Source organism: Taudactylus pleione, unplaced genomic scaffold, assembly GCF_031769625.1.
Source record: "Taudactylus pleione unplaced genomic scaffold, aTauple2 ptg003137l, whole genome shotgun sequence".
Classification (NCBI taxonomy): domain Eukaryota; kingdom Metazoa; phylum Chordata; class Amphibia; order Anura; family Myobatrachidae; genus Taudactylus; species Taudactylus pleione.
Window position 1 is genome coordinate 3,136,678 of NW_028287496.1, and position 17,346 is coordinate 3,154,023.

General features: G+C 47.0%; 1 protein-coding gene across 3 annotated transcripts in view; it reads left to right on the forward strand.

Annotated features, from left to right (window-relative positions):
- The window catches only part of LOC148430836 (pancreatic lipase-related protein 2-like), a 167,456-nt gene that overhangs the window by 123,345 nt on the left and 26,765 nt on the right, over nt 1–17,346 (forward strand). For all 3 annotated transcript variants that reach the window (XM_088466440.1, XM_088466439.1, XM_088466441.1), the window contains 3 exons: nt 2,190–2,308; nt 2,393–2,513; nt 7,845–7,956. In XM_088466440.1, the coding sequence (XP_088322566.1) occupies nt 2,190–2,308; nt 2,393–2,513; nt 7,845–7,956 (352 nt within the window). The remainder of the gene's footprint in view (nt 1–2,189; nt 2,309–2,392; nt 2,514–7,844; nt 7,957–17,346) is intronic.

Consider the following 17,346-nt stretch of genomic DNA (forward strand, 5'->3'; position numbering starts at 1 on the left):
GGAAATGATGGCACAACAGTAGTTACTGGACACAGGGAAATGATGGCACAGCAGTAGCCACTGGACACAGGGAAACTATTTCACAGCAGTAGTCACTGGACACAGGGAACCGATGGCACAGCAGCAGCCTCTGGACACACGGACTGAAGTGGACACAGCATAGCAGCCACTGCGCATGTTAGCAGACTTGAGTCAGTGTGAAATGGCTCATAAAATCACCACAGGAAAGACATATAGAATCCAGTACCCGCGAGAATCCGACTCCGAGATGATGACGTTTCCCCTCGATTTGGAATCCGAGAAATGTGGGAACACCCAAGCTACCCCTCTGATGTACTTGGATTGGGGAACTTCAGAATACTGAACCTGCACATCTCTGATAGAGTTTTGAGATAGATAGATGACATTGGGGTGCTGATGCAGTGAATAAAATGGATAATAAATATATATATATATATATATATATATATATATATATATGAGATAACAGATAGATAGATATGAGAGAGGGATATGAGACATACATTTGGGTCATACTGGCCAACTCTCCCTCATTGTCAGGGAGACTCCCTGAAGTAGTAGCAATCTCCCTGAATAGTCTAGCAATTTCCCTCATTTCATCCTTACCCCCATTATGAAGCTGTTATATTAAAAAACAGAGATATATACATTCAAATGGGATCATTAGTGTCATTTCCTTGCATTGGTTATTATAAGGCACAATGATCCCTATGAATTTCTGAGAAGTATCAGTGTGTTTTCATCAACAAACAGATCTTACTGACTGCTTTTAGGCTGGTTTACATTTGGATGTAAGTCAGGTTTAGGACACGCCTCTCAGATTTATCAGTGCACGCCCATCACATATAGGACACGCCTCTCAGATTTATCAGTGCACGCCCATCACATATAGGACACGCCTCTCAGATTTATCAGTGCACGCCCATCACATATAGGACACGCCTCTCAGATTTATCAGTGCACGCCCATCACATATAGGACACGCCTCTCAGATTTATCAGTGCACGCCCATCACATGTAGGACACGCCTCTCAGATTTATCAGTACACGCCCACTGTAACATGCGCTCATAGGTGCTGCTTTCACAATCTCCCTGAAATGCTTTTTCAAAAGTAGGCAAGTATGATTTGGGTGGAGATGTATTGAATAAATTGGGTAATAGATTAATGTTCTGAGCGCTGCCATTGTGTAACCGCTTCCTGTATCCTGATAATAACATGGAGTAGTGGGATAGTGGTAGTCTAGCTGAGCTGATTGGTAAATTGAGTAAGGCCATCATCCCTATAGATCTCTAAAGGGCCTATTCATCATGAAATAATTATCACTAGTGATAATTTTGTTTTAAACACACTGCGAGCTTAAAAAATGTTTGTAGGCATTCATCCCGCCTCCTTCATCCCGCCTCCTTCATCCCGCCTCCTTCATCCCGTCTCCTTCATCCCGTCTCCTTCATCCCGCCTCCTTCATCCCGCCTCCTTCATCATGCCTCACTAACAAATGTATCACTTCTGAAAAGCTGCTCTTTTTGCAGAGTCAGCTTTTCAGAAAAGTGATACTTTTCCCCGTACAGGAGAGTTATTCATCTGGATTTCCTCACTGTGTCTGCCCCCCCCCCCTCTCCACCCACGGGAGTCCAATCCACCCCCCAACCCCACCACGCAGGTGTCTGATCCCCCCCCGCCACTACATCTTCTCCCCTCGACTCATCTGTCTTCTGCCGGTAAGTCCGGGCCACTGCTCTCCGCTCCGAGGCTCTGCAGTGCTGACGCAGCAGGGAGGGATCTTATTAGATCTTTCTGCTGGCTGCAGTGTAAACAGCAGCCTGTGAAGATGATCGGGGGCTGAACGCCATCTCAGGCTGGTGATCAGTAACACCAATAAGAAGGCTTTTTCAGAACTTGATGAATGGCCCTGACACTTAGGGGCCGATTCATCATCACGTCGCAAAACTAAGTGACACGAATCAGGTTACCACCGAGAAATCTCAGTTACTGCTGCTAGGATGCCCAGGACACAGCCCCCCAGTGCCCTCAGAAAGGAAAACAAGACTGCTAGCCCTATTCCGCAACTGTGCCGCCATCTTTATGTGCACTAGCGCATTAGTTATGTTATTGACATCTATGGGAATTTAGGTTGATCTCCTCTCTCTCTCTCTCTTTGCCCACCAGCGGCTCGGGATGTTCTCCTCTGCAGCCATGTTGCCAGCTACTACTTATTTATAGCATCAATCCTCAGGCCTAGTGGGTTCATGGGTTACTGTGCCCCCGACTATGCGGCATTCCAGCACGTAAGTACCAGCCAGCAGGGAACAGATGGCTTACTTATATTATATATACAGTAGGAGCTAAATCTGCTGCTTCCTCCACCTCAGGGTGCTGGGTTCTCCTATATCACTGCCAGCTGCTCTCTGATGGGCTACTATACAGAACCCGGAGATGCGGCAGCCTGTCAGACATATTATCTGCATACCGGACCTCGATATGACTATGAACGTAAGTTACATTTGTATTTTTATTCCCCCTCGGCAAAGAAAACTCAGGAAGCAGTTATCCACCCCCCAGCCAAGACACTCAGGATGCAGTTTTTCCACCCTAACCAGTACACTCAGGAAGCAGTTATCCCCCCCACCAGCCAGGACATTCAGGAAGCAGTTATTCCAACTCAGCCAGGACACTCAAAAAGCAGTTATTCCATTTTAGGTAAGATATTCAGGAAGCCATTATTTTTCTCCAGACAGGAAACTCAGGAAGCGAGTATTCCCCTACAGCCAGGATACACAGGAGGCAGTTATTCCCCATTCCCCACCAGCAAGGACACAAGTTATTTCAACTGTGGCCGGAACTTTCTGGAAGCAGTTATTCCTCCCCAGCAAATACATTTAGACATGTATGAAGCAGTTATTCCCCTCTACACAGGACACTCAGTAAGCAGTTGTTATACCCCAGCCAGGACACACAGAGAGTAGCCCCCCCCCTCCCCCCCCAGAGAGAAAACTCAGGAAGCAAGCCAGGACATTAAAGATGCGATTATTTTCCCCAACCAAAACATTCAGGAAGCAGTCACACCCCCCCCCCCCCAGCCAGGACACTCAGGAAGCAGATATTCCCTGCCAGCCAGGACACTCAGGAAGCAGATATTCCCATTTAGATAGGATGTTCAGGAAGTAGTTATGTCCCAGCCAGGACACTCAGGAAACAGTTGTTCCTCACCAGCCAGAACAAACAGGAGGCAGTAATCTCCCCCAGCAAGAACACTTAGGGAGCAGTTAATTCCCCCCAGCCAGGACACTTAGGTAGCAGTTATTCACCCCCCAGATAGGACACTCAGGAAGCAGTTATTCACCCCCCAGATAGGACACTCAGGAAGCAGTTATTCACCCCCCAGATAGGACACTCAGGAAGCAGTTATTCACCCCCCAGATAGGACACTCAGGAAGCAGTTATTCACCCCCCAGATAGGACACTCAGGAAGCAGTTATTCACCCCCCAGATAGGACACTCAGGAAGCAGTTATTCACCCCCCAGATAGGACACTCAGGAAGCAGTTATTCACCCCCCAGATTGGACACTCAGGAAGCAGTTATTCACCCCCCAGATAGGACATTTAGGAAGCAGTTATTACATAGTTGCCTACCTTTACTTTCCCCTCCCCGGGAGATATCTGGGGAGGAGAAACAAATGAGTTGTGATGGGGTGGAGCCTGATGGTTCACGTCATTAAGCCCTGTTCCCTTCACGGTAAATAGCCATGATTGGCGCACATTTACATAGGAGATGGGGCTAAATGACATGACTCATGAAGAATCGTGCCATTAAGCCCCACCCCCTACATGGGGACCCACGATTGCTGTGGAAATTCTCCCCATTCTACTAGGAAGTGGGCAGAATGCGGGAGAGTTGCCTACCCTTTCGGGGGTACGGGGGGTTACTTGAAAGAACGGGAGGCTCCCGCAAAAAACGGAAGGGTAGGCATGTATGAGTTATTACCCTCTAGACTGGACACTCAGGAAACCGTTATTACACTCAGGAAGCAGTTATTCCCCCCAGCCAGGACCCTCAGTAATCAGTTATTCCCCAAAGCCAGGACCCTCATGAATCCGTTATTCCCCCAAGCCAGGACCCTCAGGAAACCTCAGCCAGGACATTCGGGAAGCAATTATTCCCCCCAGCAAGGACACTCAAAAAGCAGTTATTCCCCTCCAGCCAGGACACTCAGGAAGCAGTTATTCAGTTGCAGCTAGAACACTAAGAAAGTAGATATTTCCCTCTGGCCAGGACTGTCGGGAAGCAATTATCCTCCCCCAGCCAGGACACTCAGGAAGCAGTTACTCCCCTCCAGCGCAAATTGTAGAAAAATTACTAAAAAGTATGGTGTGCAAAACCTGCTGCCCCTGGTCCAACACAAAAATGGAAACTCACCCAGCTCCAATAAATGCAATGCAACAAACAGAATTATTGTGTCACCGAGTGGCACTGGATAAACAAATGAAATAATACAAAGCAAGGGGTATAAATATAGTACTTAGTCCTTATCATGGGTGGAAAATCCTGGCGTTCATCATTTTGTATGTGGAATTCTCAGAGTCTCCAAGACTTGTCCGTCTGGTACATGAAATAAATGTAAATACAGGAAAAAACTGTCTTAATGATATAATATAATTTTCCTGTTAATGTCTATATGAAAGAGAATGGCGTAATTCTTGTCAGATGGTCAGATGTGTTAGCGTACCCAACTCACATTCAACTATGTGGTTAAATTCCCAAAAGAGGTTTCTTTGTTCTTCCTGCCCAATTAATATTCCAAACTGGTAGATGGTAAGATGGTGCATACCCTTAGTCACATGGTATAGTTGCTGTGATCTGCATATAAGGGTTTCTTTTCAGTTGTCCCCGGGATATTCTTGGAATTAATCCCCGTATGGTATATCATAAAAAGGAAAGAGGAGTAGTATGTATGGCTAAAAGCTTTTTAATGAAATACAATACATACTCAAACATAAAATTACATAAAAATAGAAATTGTGAATGTTGACCTGATAGTTGAAAAATACGGTCCTCTGTCATCAAAGAAACAGCAATCAAAATTGTCCAGAAATAAAGGAGTCCCTGTAACCAACGCGTTTCGACCTGTCACCGCAGGTCTTTTTCAAGGTGTAGGGAATCATACACACATTGGTATCTTAAATACCCTGTGTGGCCAATTAATCTAATATGCAGCTTGACTGATGTATAAGGTAGGCATGTTTTTCCGCTTTTTATTAATTTTTTCCGCTTTTTATTCATATTTATTTCTTATACATGTTTATTATATTACATGTGTTGTAAGGATTTATATATCCCCTGTATATATATTATTTACATTGTCTTATCGGTGTGTTGTTATTCACTTATAATTGTATTTATTGCCAGGATTATTTATTTATATATTTATTATCCCCTTTGGAGTAATGGGGCTACAACATGGATGCCCCATGTGAAACACCATTTTCCTGTATGTTTTGTCTCACCCCGTCTGTCACCGGAAACGCGTCATAGTCCAATGATGTGACTTCCGGCTCTATGTTAGAGCTGACCAGGACGTTGTGTACTGCCCGCCCGGGGTCGAGCGTGTATACCACATGCCTTCCGGAGGGATGACGCGGGAGGCACACACGTGGGCAGTGGGAGTCAGGGGATGGCAATAGGTGATGAACGGGACTTGCCACTTCCATAGGAAATCCGGTCTGGAGGCATTCAGTGAATACTCACACCTGAAGAATCCTACCCTGGAACATGTATCTTAACCATTTTAGATTTAGGTTTTTGTGGACATGCCTACTTTATACATCAGTCAAGCTGCATATTAGATTAATTGGCCACACAGGGTATTTAAGATACCAATGTGTGTATGATTCCCTATACCTTGAAAAAGACCTGCGGTGACAGGTCGAAACGCGTTGGGTATAGGGACTCCTTTATGCTGGCCAATTTTGATTGTTGTTTCTTTGATGACAGAGGACCGTATTTTTCAACTATCGGGTCAACATTCACTATTTCTATTTTTATGTAATTTTATGTTTGAGTATGTATTGTATTTCATTAAAAAGCTTTTAGCCATACATAATACTCCTCTTTCCTTTTTATGAAGATATACCTTACGGGGATTAATTCCAAGAATATCCCGGGGACAACTGAAAAGAAACCCTTATATGCAGATCACAGCACCTATACCACGTGAGTAGGGTATGCACCATCTTACCCATACAATTTGTGTGGATTGATATGAGGCCAGTTTTGAATATTAATTGGGCAGAAGAACAAAGAAACCTCTTTTGGGAATTTAACCACATAGTTGAATATGAGTTGGGTACGCATCTAACACATCTGACAAGAATTACGCCATTCTCTTTCATATAGACATTACAAGGAAAATTATATTATATTATTAAGACAGTTTTTTCCTGTATTTACATTTATTTCATGTACCATACGGACAAGTCTTGGAGACTGAGAATTCCACATACAAAATGATGAACGCCAGGATTTTCCACCCATGATAAGGACTAAGTACTATATTTATACCCCTTGCTTTGTATTATTTCATTTGTTTATCCAGTGCCACTCGGTGACGCAATAATTCTGTTTGTTGTACTCCCCTCCAGCCATTACACTCAAATTAATTCCATCTTCCCCCCCCCCGATCCAGGACCCTCTAAAAACAGTTATTTCCCCCTCAGCCAGGACACTCAGAAAACAGTTTTTCACTTTTAGTAAGGACTATCTGGAAGCATTTATACGCCTACAGCATGGACATTCATTGAGCAGTTACTCACCTCCAGCTGGGACACTCAGGGAGCAGTTACTCACCTCCAGCCAAGACACTCAGGGAGCAGTTACTCACCTCCATCCGAGATGGTCAGGGAGCAGTTACTCACCTTCAGGTGGAACATTCAAGGAGCAGTTACTCACCTTCAGATGGGACAGTCAGGGAGCAGTTACTCACCTCCAACCAGGACACTCAAGGAGCAGTTACTCACTTCCAGCCAGGACACTCAGGGAGCAGTTACTTACCTTCAGGCGGGACACTCAAAAAGCAGTTACTCACCTTCAGATGGAACAACTCAGGGAGCAGTTACTAACCTCCAGCCAAGACACTCAGGGAGCAGTTACTCACCTCCAGCCAAGACACTAAGGGCGCAGTTACTCACCTTCAGGCAGGATATTCAAGGAGCAGTTACTCACCTTCAGATGGGACACTCATGGAGCAGTTACTCACTTCCAGCCGAGACATCCTGGGAGCAGTTACTCACCTCCAGCAGAGACAATCATGGGCAGTTACTCACCTCCAGCCGGGACACTCAGGGAGCAGGTACTCGCCTCCAGCCGTGACACTCAGGGAGCAGTTACTCACCTTCAGGTGGGACATTCAAGGAGTAGTTACTCACCTTCAGATGGGACACTCTGAACAGTTACTAACCTCTAGCCGGGACACTCAGAAAGGAGTTACTCACCTCCAGCTGAAACACTCAGGGAGCAGTTACTCACCTCCAGCTGAAACACTCAGGGAGCAGTTACTCACCTCCAGCCTTGCAGTTCTGCTTGCTCTGATGGGCAATTGTTGGATGTTAGTGGGGAGTGTAGACATAGTATTGATGTGAACTGATTCTTTGCTTTCTTACTAAAATTAATCACTATTCTTAATGTGACATTTATTCTTCTCTGCACATTTATTTTACCCTTTTGTCTGTAACTGACGTCATTACGTGTTGTTAGTCCTGACGCTGGTAATGCTGAGAGGATGTGTTACCGTGAGGTTATAAGTGACATTTATTGTGGTGCCCTGCAGGCTGGAGATACCATGTGACTATTCAGACCACTGGTGACCTGAAACACTGGGGATATCTTCAAGTCACTTTATGTGATACTTCCAATTGCTCTGAGAACCATGAGATATACAGGTACTGTACATAAAACACATGCCTCATTTCCAGTCTTACCTGTTAGTGCTCATATACAGTATACTGGGTGAAATTCTTCTTATTTTCTTTGCATGAGCAGCTGGCACCATTGTCTTCCATTTATCTAGTATCTTTCAGGACCTGAATGTATTCTTTGTTAATTGAAATAAAATTTAAATACAGTATATACCGGGCACAATACAGTATATACCGGGCACAATTCTGAAAACTTTCTATACATCTGGATGTCTGTACAGTGTAACGTCTTTTGCTCTATGTGCTGGGTGTATTTCTCATTATCTATTCTTTCCCTGTACGTATATACAGCTGCACAGGGTAACTAACCCTGTTCTACATGCTGGGTGTAATTCTCATTATCTATCCTTTCCCTGTACGTATATACAGCTGCACAGGGTAACTAACCCTGTTCTACATGCTGGGTGTAATTCTCATTATCTATTCTTTCCCTGTACGTATATACAGCTGCACAGGGTAACTAACCCTGTTCTACATGCTGGGTGTAATTCTCATTATCTATCCTTTCCCTGTACGTATATACAGCTGCACAGGGTAACTAACCCTGTTCTACATGCTGGGTGTAATTCTCATTATCTATCCTTTCCCTGTACGTATATATAGCTGCACAGGGTAACTAACCCTGTTCTACATGCTGGGTGTAATTCTCATTATCTATCCTTTCCCTGTACGTATATATAGCTGCACAGGGTAACTAACCCTGTTCTACATGCTGGGTGTAATTCTCATTATCTATCCTTTCCCTGTACGTATATACAGCTGGACAGGGTAACTAACCCTGTTCTACATGCTGGGTGTAATTCTCATTATCTATCCTTTCCCTGTACGTATATACAGCTGCACAGGGTAACTAACCCTGTTCTACATGCTGGGTGTAATTCTCATTATCTATCCTTTCCCTGTACGTATATACAGCTGGACAGGGTAACTAACCCTGTTCTACATGCTGGGTGTAATTCTCATTATCTATCCTTTCCCTGTACGTATATACAGCTGCACAGGGTAACTAACCCTGTTCTACATGCTGAGTGTAATTCTCATTATCTATCCTTTCCCTGTACGTATATACAGCTGCACAGGGTAACTAACCCTGTTCTACATGCTGGGTGTAATTCTCATTATCTATCCTTTCCCTGTACGTATATACAGCTGCACAGGGTAACTAACCCTGTTCTACATGCTGGGTGTAATTCTCATTATCTATCCTTTTCCTGTACGTATATATAGCTGCACAGGGTAACTAACCCTGTTCTACATGCTGGGTGTAATTCTCATTATCTATCCTTTCCCTGTACGTATATACAGCTGCACAGGGTAACTAACCCTGTTCTACATGCTGGGTGTAATTCTCATTATCTATAAACCTAGTAACGGCTGAGGTGTGCCCAGTGTGTGTGATCATTATACCATAACAATATAAACACTTCACACTTTTCTAAGAATAAACACACGGAGACAGTAATGGATTTTAAAACAGGTCGGCTATTTATTTAAGAAATTAATTTAATTATTTTAAATATTGTATGGTGGCTGGAAAGGACGGCACTTACACAGAGCAGCCCAACAATGCTAAACCTGCACTTGGGTATTAAGCATAGACCTTCTACCGAACACAGGGCCTCATTCAGAGACAGACGCTCTGACCAAAGCGCTCGCTCTGAATCAGGGCCCTCCTACCTTAAAATGGAGTGGCCTCTTGGACGCTCACATAGCTGTGGGTTACCACCCACAGCTTATGCGAGCGTCCATGATGATGGTCAAGACCATCGCGACCATCGGGCTTGCGATGAGACCCTGTGGTAGGGTCTCGGTGACTGCAAGCCCTGGAGTGATTTTGGCTCCATCATAGCCAAAATCACTCCCACTGACATCACTAGTGATGTCCATGGGGCCGGACCCAGACGGAAGGCGTTCCCATGGGAACGCCTCTGTGTGGGCAGCAACGCCCCCGGCTCGCCCACCAAAGGTGGCGTGCTGTCAGTCACCATCGACAGCATGCCTCCTTTGGTGCGAGACCCATAGCGACAGCTTGGTTGTCGCTATGCGGGTCTCGCGCATGCGCTCGATGGAGCTCCCTCCGTCGTGCGCATGCGCATTAGGGCACTATCGACCCGCTTGCGAGCATCCTTATTCAGAGGCTGGCGTCCTTATTCAGAGGCTGGCCTTATTCAGAGGCTGGCGTTAGATGCAAGCGGTCGTTCTGAAACAGGGCGGCCGATTGCATCCTGAATGGCCGCCTCCATGTCGGTCGTTAGGCTGTGGGTTAACACCCACAGCTCTAACGACCGCTAAGGGTGATGGTCGCGATGGTCTTGACCATCGAGGCTTACGACGAGACCCTAAGGTAGGGTCTCGTCAACCTTAAGCCCCAGGGAGCTTCCTGCTGTTTGAGCATGAAGCTCCCCACTGACATCAATGATGATGTCAGTGGGGCCGCCCCCAAACGGCAAGCATTCCGACAGGAATGCCTCTGTTTGGCCGAGCACGCCCCTGGCCTGCCCAGCAAATGGGGCGAGCTGTCACTCAACATCAACCGCTCGCCCCGTCTGCTACGAGACCCCTAACGACGGATCACCCGTCGTTAGCCGGGTCTCACGCATGCGCACGACGGAGCCGGCTCTGTCATGCGCATGCGTACTGGAGCAACTCGTAGGTCTGAATAAGCTCCACAATACCATCCTTAGATGGCTGTACTGCTCCCGTAGAGGTGGTACAGTACTTCTCTACACATAATAGAAGGTGAACACACCCAATGCACACACACTACACCCAGGCTGAGAATAAGCCGTACTTCCCGCCAATGCTAGATTCTACCTCAGAGAATCGCAGCCCGCCATCATACACACTAAACCACCTGACCTATGCTTGTGAACAAACTCCCCACAAACAAGACCAAACCAGCCTCCGTCAGATGCACCCCATCAGGCCTATAGAGATGCTTATCACGGTACCATATTTACGGATGTGTAACAACAAAACCTCTATGAGACTGCATACATTTTGTCACAGCAGCATTGATCATTTTACGAGCCTCGTCCAAAGCCTTAGAAAAACGAGCGCCACGCCACTGTTGCCGAGGGGTAATGCAGGACCACATCACAGTACAGAAAGGCCTAGCACCCATAATGAGGAGGTCTGACACAATGTTAAGCCGTAAATCAAGTGCAATCCAGGAACCAATATCGTTCCCACCGAGATGTATAACCAGCACATTGGGGACACCAAATTGCCGTACTGCGGCTACCAATCTGGGCTTGAGGAACTCCCAACGCAGACCCCTAAAACCTAGCCAGCGAATCCTCGCAGACACAGGCCATAACAGCTGGTCCTTGGCATGGGTGAACTTAGCTGCCCAAAATACAAATAAGTGACCCATGATCCATACATCCCTAACATCAAATGTCAAACTTATAACGACCGGGGAAGGAATGTAATAGCAAAATTTTTAATTTAAGATTTAGAGTAATTAACACAAAAGAAACAGACAGGAGCATAATACTAAATCTTTTTAGCAGCCATGAGAAACTGATTATAACTAAATTCTAAACTAAGCAGTAATTAATGATTAGTTTGAATAGACTTAGTCAAAAATAACAAACTTTAAACTATAAAATTAAAGTTAATTAAGATATATCGTATATCCAGTTTAATTTTAGCTGCCTAATGAAACATTGAACAAATGAATTTTAAGTTTTTAATCTAGATTAGCCTGGATAACAGTAGAGAACGATAAGGAAAGACCAGGGAGGGTAAGGGGGGGGGGGGGGGGGGAGTGTTGGGTGGAGAGAGGAAGAAACGAAAACAACTCGGCGGGAGGTAAACCAAAAACCTGCTGAGGGTCTGTATTTATGGCCGAGTTAGTCCGTCTAGTCAGGTAAAATAAATCCCTCAAGACCCCCACTTGTTACAAGTGACAAGTATTACCCGAGTAGGGTGGACAGGGGAGACATAACAAGACAAACTACACGCAGATAGCACAAAGAGAAACAAATGAACAAACACGACACACAGGGGCCTATTCATTAAACCTAAAAATTCTCTGGAGATAATTAGCTTTAGAACTCTCACGGAGTTCTAGCTAATTATAGGTGGAATTCATCATTCCATCTCTCCATAAGTATCTATTCCGATACCTGTCATTTTTGCGATGACAGCTTTTCGGGAAATAGATACTTTTCCCTCTCTACACTACCTTATCGCATCTGGAAACAGTGCTGCGCATGCGCTGTTACATCTGTAATACCAGCGCATGCGCAGCACTGCCTACAGATGCGGTAAGTTTGTGTACCCCCCCGGCCCCCCCCCCTCCTCCCCCCCGACTTACCTGTCCGCGCAGCAGCCTCCGGCTCCGTCCTGCTGCGCTGTCATGTGGTTTCCCTGCAGACCACGTGACAGATTAGAAAAAAAAAAAACTTTTTTTTTTTTTTTCTAAACTTTCTTGTGCTCTGCTGGGGAGCACACATGTCCGACCAGCCTCCGGAGCCTGAGGACGGAGCAGAGCGCCGGAGGGACTCGTCGGGGGACCTGCACACGCGGATACAGGTAAGTTTCACCTGCTATTCGCCACCTCACAGTGGCGAATAGTAACTGCATCAAATTTCGAAAATTGATAATTTTCGGAATTTGATGAATACCACAATTTCCACATCCCCATACTAATGTACTAATACTAATGTACTAATGTACCCATACTAATGTACTAATATACCTGTACTAATGTACCCATACTAATGTACTAATGTGCCCATACTAATGTACCTATACTAATGTACTAATGTACCCATACTAATGTCCCCATACTAATGTACTAATGTACCTGTACTAATGTACTAATATACCTGTACTAATGTACCCATACTAATGTACTAATGTGCCCATACTAATGTGCCCATACTAATGTACCCATACTAATGTACCCATACTAATGTGCTCATACTAATGTATGGGGAGTGTGGAAATTAACGCAGGGGAACTTAGCAAGGAGATATCTGTGATATCTCCTGTGCTAAGTGGCTACATGAATACCAAAATAACGTTATTTAAGGAAAATGTCCTTAAAAACATTATTTTAGTGTTGATGAATAGGCCCCATAGACAGACAAAACATCAGGAAAACGGAACAGCAATTTCAGCCAGTGGCCACCGGCCTAACATAACGCTTATAACAATGCCCCAGAGCCATAATCTGCGGAACCGACAAGCCAGCCACGGCGGCAGAAGTAGCTGCGCCAATTCTAAAAGAATGGATACCGAAATCCCCTGGGGAGAGGCCTATGTGAAGCAAACAGCATAAAAAATTAATTGGAACTGATATTTGGTAAGAGGCGAACCGTCAGCATGAAGCAACCATTTACCGCCAACTACAGGCCGTAATGCCATATAAAGTTTTGCCAGATGTACTAGGCAAACGCGGTCATCTTTGCAAGCTGTTAGGGAGACCCAACGGCCGCAACCCATTTGATCAGTTTTAGAATGCCGTAGTTTGTACAACACAGCCCCCTCCCCAATACTAACATCCGAAATGGACATGGGCGAAACCGCTAATTTAGAAGGGGCAACTACTTCCAAAATTCGGAAGGCACCATGAAACGCCATTAAAAATGCTAAACAGAAAAGATTAGCCTCAAAATGAGAAACCACAGCCTCAGGCATCGCAGCCAGAAGCTTAAGCAATAGGGGAATATCGATTGGCCGTCTCTTATCGGCTGGCCGAGGCGAAGTGCAAGCCCATCCCTTAAGGGCCTTAATAACGGCAAAGCTCTTTGTAAGGTCAGGACTCACTTTCAGTCGTGAAAAGAAAGAAGTGCCCGCCAGCATGCAAAGCTACTGCACGGGACCGACCAGTGAAATAAAGACTCCAAATAAAAAAAAGCATTGAGCAAAGCGTGGTCTCACCTCTACGTCCGCGGTGATGGAGATAACTTTCTCATTCGGACCAAGCCACCTGATAGGCCCGCAACGTAGCCGGTGCAAGGGATTGCTCGGCTAGGCCCTCCATGCCGGCTCGATGACCTACCAAACATAGGGGGGCAAGGCTTACCCACTAAACAAGCCTCAGGTGCAAGCGACCTAAACCTGTCCCACTGAAAACGGGAGAGCGCGTCAGCAATGTTATTGTTCGAGCCCGGAATGTGAATAGCCTTGAACAAGATGTTAAATTGTAAGCAACGCAGCACTAACTGCACGATCAAGCGTAAGGCCTAAGTTGTCGCATCTAAAAACAATACTTCTATCGCACAACTCAGGGGCCCACAGTTCCAGCACCACCATAATGGGAAACAATCCCAGGAGGATTAGGTCTTTAGTTAATCCCCTGGAAAACTACTCTGCCGGCCAGGAGGCAGCGCACCATGACCCTCAGAGGTAACACCCAAAGCCCGACGATCCGGTCGCATCAGTGAACAACTGTAACTGATAGCTGGGGACCGGAGGGGGCAGCCACAAGAGAACACCATTAAAGTCGGCTAGAAAAGAGAGCCAAACAGATCCCTTTTTATTTCAGCAGAGAGCCGAATAAAATGGTGCGCCCTGCGAAGACCCGCGTTGGCTCGCTGTAGCTTCCTGGAAAATACCCTACCCATGGGGATCACCCGGCATAAGAAATTGAGCAATCCCAGGAGAGGTTGCGCTTTGCGCAGTGTCACCTTACCCGCAGTCAGGCAATCCTGAATGGCATGTTTTAATTTGAGAATTTTCTGCAGCAGCCATCCGAGGTATCCATTTCTATACCCAAATAGGACAGCAGGGAGACCGGGCCCAAGGTTTTCTCACGGGCAATCGGAACCCCAAAAAAGGAAAAAAGGGCCTGAATGGACTCCAACAAAAACCCTGCAATGTGGGGAATCAGCAGGGCCGACGCACAGAAAGTCATCCAGGTAATGGGCCATGCCAAGCCCCCCAGTACCAGCCTCGACGCACCAATGCAGAAAGGTGCTGAACCTTTCATAATAGGCACAGGACACGGAACACCCCATAGGCAAGCACTTGTCTATGTAGTATCCGTCATCCAATCGAAAACCCATGTACCTGAACGAGTGAGGGTGCAGGGGCAACAAGTGAAAAGCCGATTCAACTTCCACCTTGCCCATCAATGCGCCGAGTCCGTGAGCCCTGACCAGCACCAGTGCCTCCTCAAAAGACTGATAAGACACAGAGCAAAGCTCCTGCGGAATGGCATCATTAACTGAACAGTCAGATGGGCAAGACAGATGCTGAATGAGCCTAAAAGAACCCGGCGTCGTCTTTGGGACCATGCTGACGGGGGACAATACCAAGTCTGCTATTGGTGGCTCGAGAAAAGGACCAATGATGTGACCGAGCTGCACCTCCTTAAGGACTTTGGCCCTCATTCAGAGGAGCTCGCAAGAAGCAAGCGCTCGTTCTGAATGAGGGCGGCCGCTTTGATTTTTAAGTGCGGCCTCCTGGTCGCTAGCTAAGCTGTGGGTTACCACCCACAGCTTCAGCAACCGAACAGGTAGATGGTCGCAATGGTCAAGACCATCGTGACCATCAGGGCTTGCGACGAGACCCTAAGGTTGGGTCTCGGCAACCGCAATCCCCAGGGAGCTTCCTGCTCTGATCGAGCAGGAAGCTCCCCACTGACATCACTGCTGTCAGTGCAGCCGCCCACAAAACGCCTCAGATCTACATCGACAGCCGCCCCTTTTGTAGTGAGCTCCGGAGCGAGAGAGTTTCTCGCTCCGGGGCTTGCGCACGCGCAGTGCGGCCACTGTGCGTGCGCAGGGCTTTACCATCGACCCGGTTGTGAGCGCTCAGTCCTTGTGTCAGAGTTCAGCCGGGGATCGGCCATCCCTTACCGTCCCGCCGGCTTCCTCTGACTTCCCGGGCAGTCGGGCGGCTGGCGCGGCGATGTGGGAGGAGCTCAGCATTCACCCTGTAGTTGTGGTGTCAGGTGACCCGGTGAGTGGGGATCGCAGTTTCCATCATGGGCGCTGCCATGACACTTTCCCTATGTCAATACTTTCTTCCCTGAGTGGCCCGGCTGGTCAGCTGATGCTGTGGGCCTATCAGCAGGCTTCCAGGGGTATATATCCGGCTCCTGTGCTCCAGGTAGTTGCCTGAACAATCATTGTCGCCGCTAGTGTAACTAGTTCCCGTGCTTCCAGTGTGTTTCTACCAGAGCTTCTGAGCTATCTCATCACAGTGCCATTACTATCAACAGCCTGTGTGCAAGTTTAACCTCCATCTCTCCACAGTGCTTTTACCATCACAGCCTGTGTGCAGGTTAACCCTTTGTCTCATCGCAGAGCTTTCACAATCACAGCCTGTTTGCAAGTTAACCCTTCATCTCATCACAGTGCTTTCACCATCACAGCCTGTGTGCAGGTTAACCCTTCGTCTCATTGCACCCTAGTGCATAATCTCCGGCCGGCAATCCGGTATATACTTCGTGGGATATCCAGCTGTTACCTCAGCCTACCAATAAATCTCCACACCTCTCTAGCCAGCACCTCAAGTGCCTTTCTCTAGCCAGGAGTTCTATCCCACTCCCCACGTGCCTATTCCAGGCATTACCCTTGGGCCATGGGTGTTTTTGATTCTCTTTTCCCTGCAGGCCTTGGTCACCAAGTCAAAGGACCGCGACCTGCTTACAGGGAGCCGCACAAGCCCATATCCCACTTGGAGGGGGTCACTGGCGAACACCTCCTTGTGAGTTAGACTCCGCACCATTGACTAGGTCTAGCCAATGACCAAGACTTGTGGATGTGGAGATCATACGTCCAGGCCCCTCGCCTTCGCCTCCTCCAGCAGCCTCAGACCTTGGCTTTCAAAACCCCGCCTCCCAGTGTGACAGCTTGCGACCGGGTCTGAATGAGATTCTTTGTCCTTAACTATGTGGGGCAGCCCTATTGCCGATCGAAGGTTCCATGGAAAACCTGCAGGCACGACTGAAGCTATCGGCAAACAAAAACCAAACTTAAAACCGTCACTCAAAAACTGTGCAGCAACTGTGTCAGGGTAACATGCGAGCCATTTGGCCAAGGCATCCAGGTTAACTAGCAGGCCTGGGGCCAGCAGGCTTTCTGGGGGTCGGGGAAGCAACAGGTTTTGAGCAGCCGGAAGCTGGGTGGGCGTCGCCGCATTTGCTACAGAGGTGGCGTAAACCACACCGCTGGCCAAACAAACACTGAATTGAGTTAAATGCGAAGCAGTTACCCTTACTGCTGTTGGGCGGGCCCGGCTGGCTAGCGCCTACTTTTCTTCGCTGGCTAACCGCAGCCGGGGAAAATTTGGGTCCCTGAGTGACGTTGAGCCAAACCTCAACATTCTTGCACCCAAAATCAATAATGGGGAGCCTGTCCTGCTTACGACGAAATTCTTCGTCGTAAACAC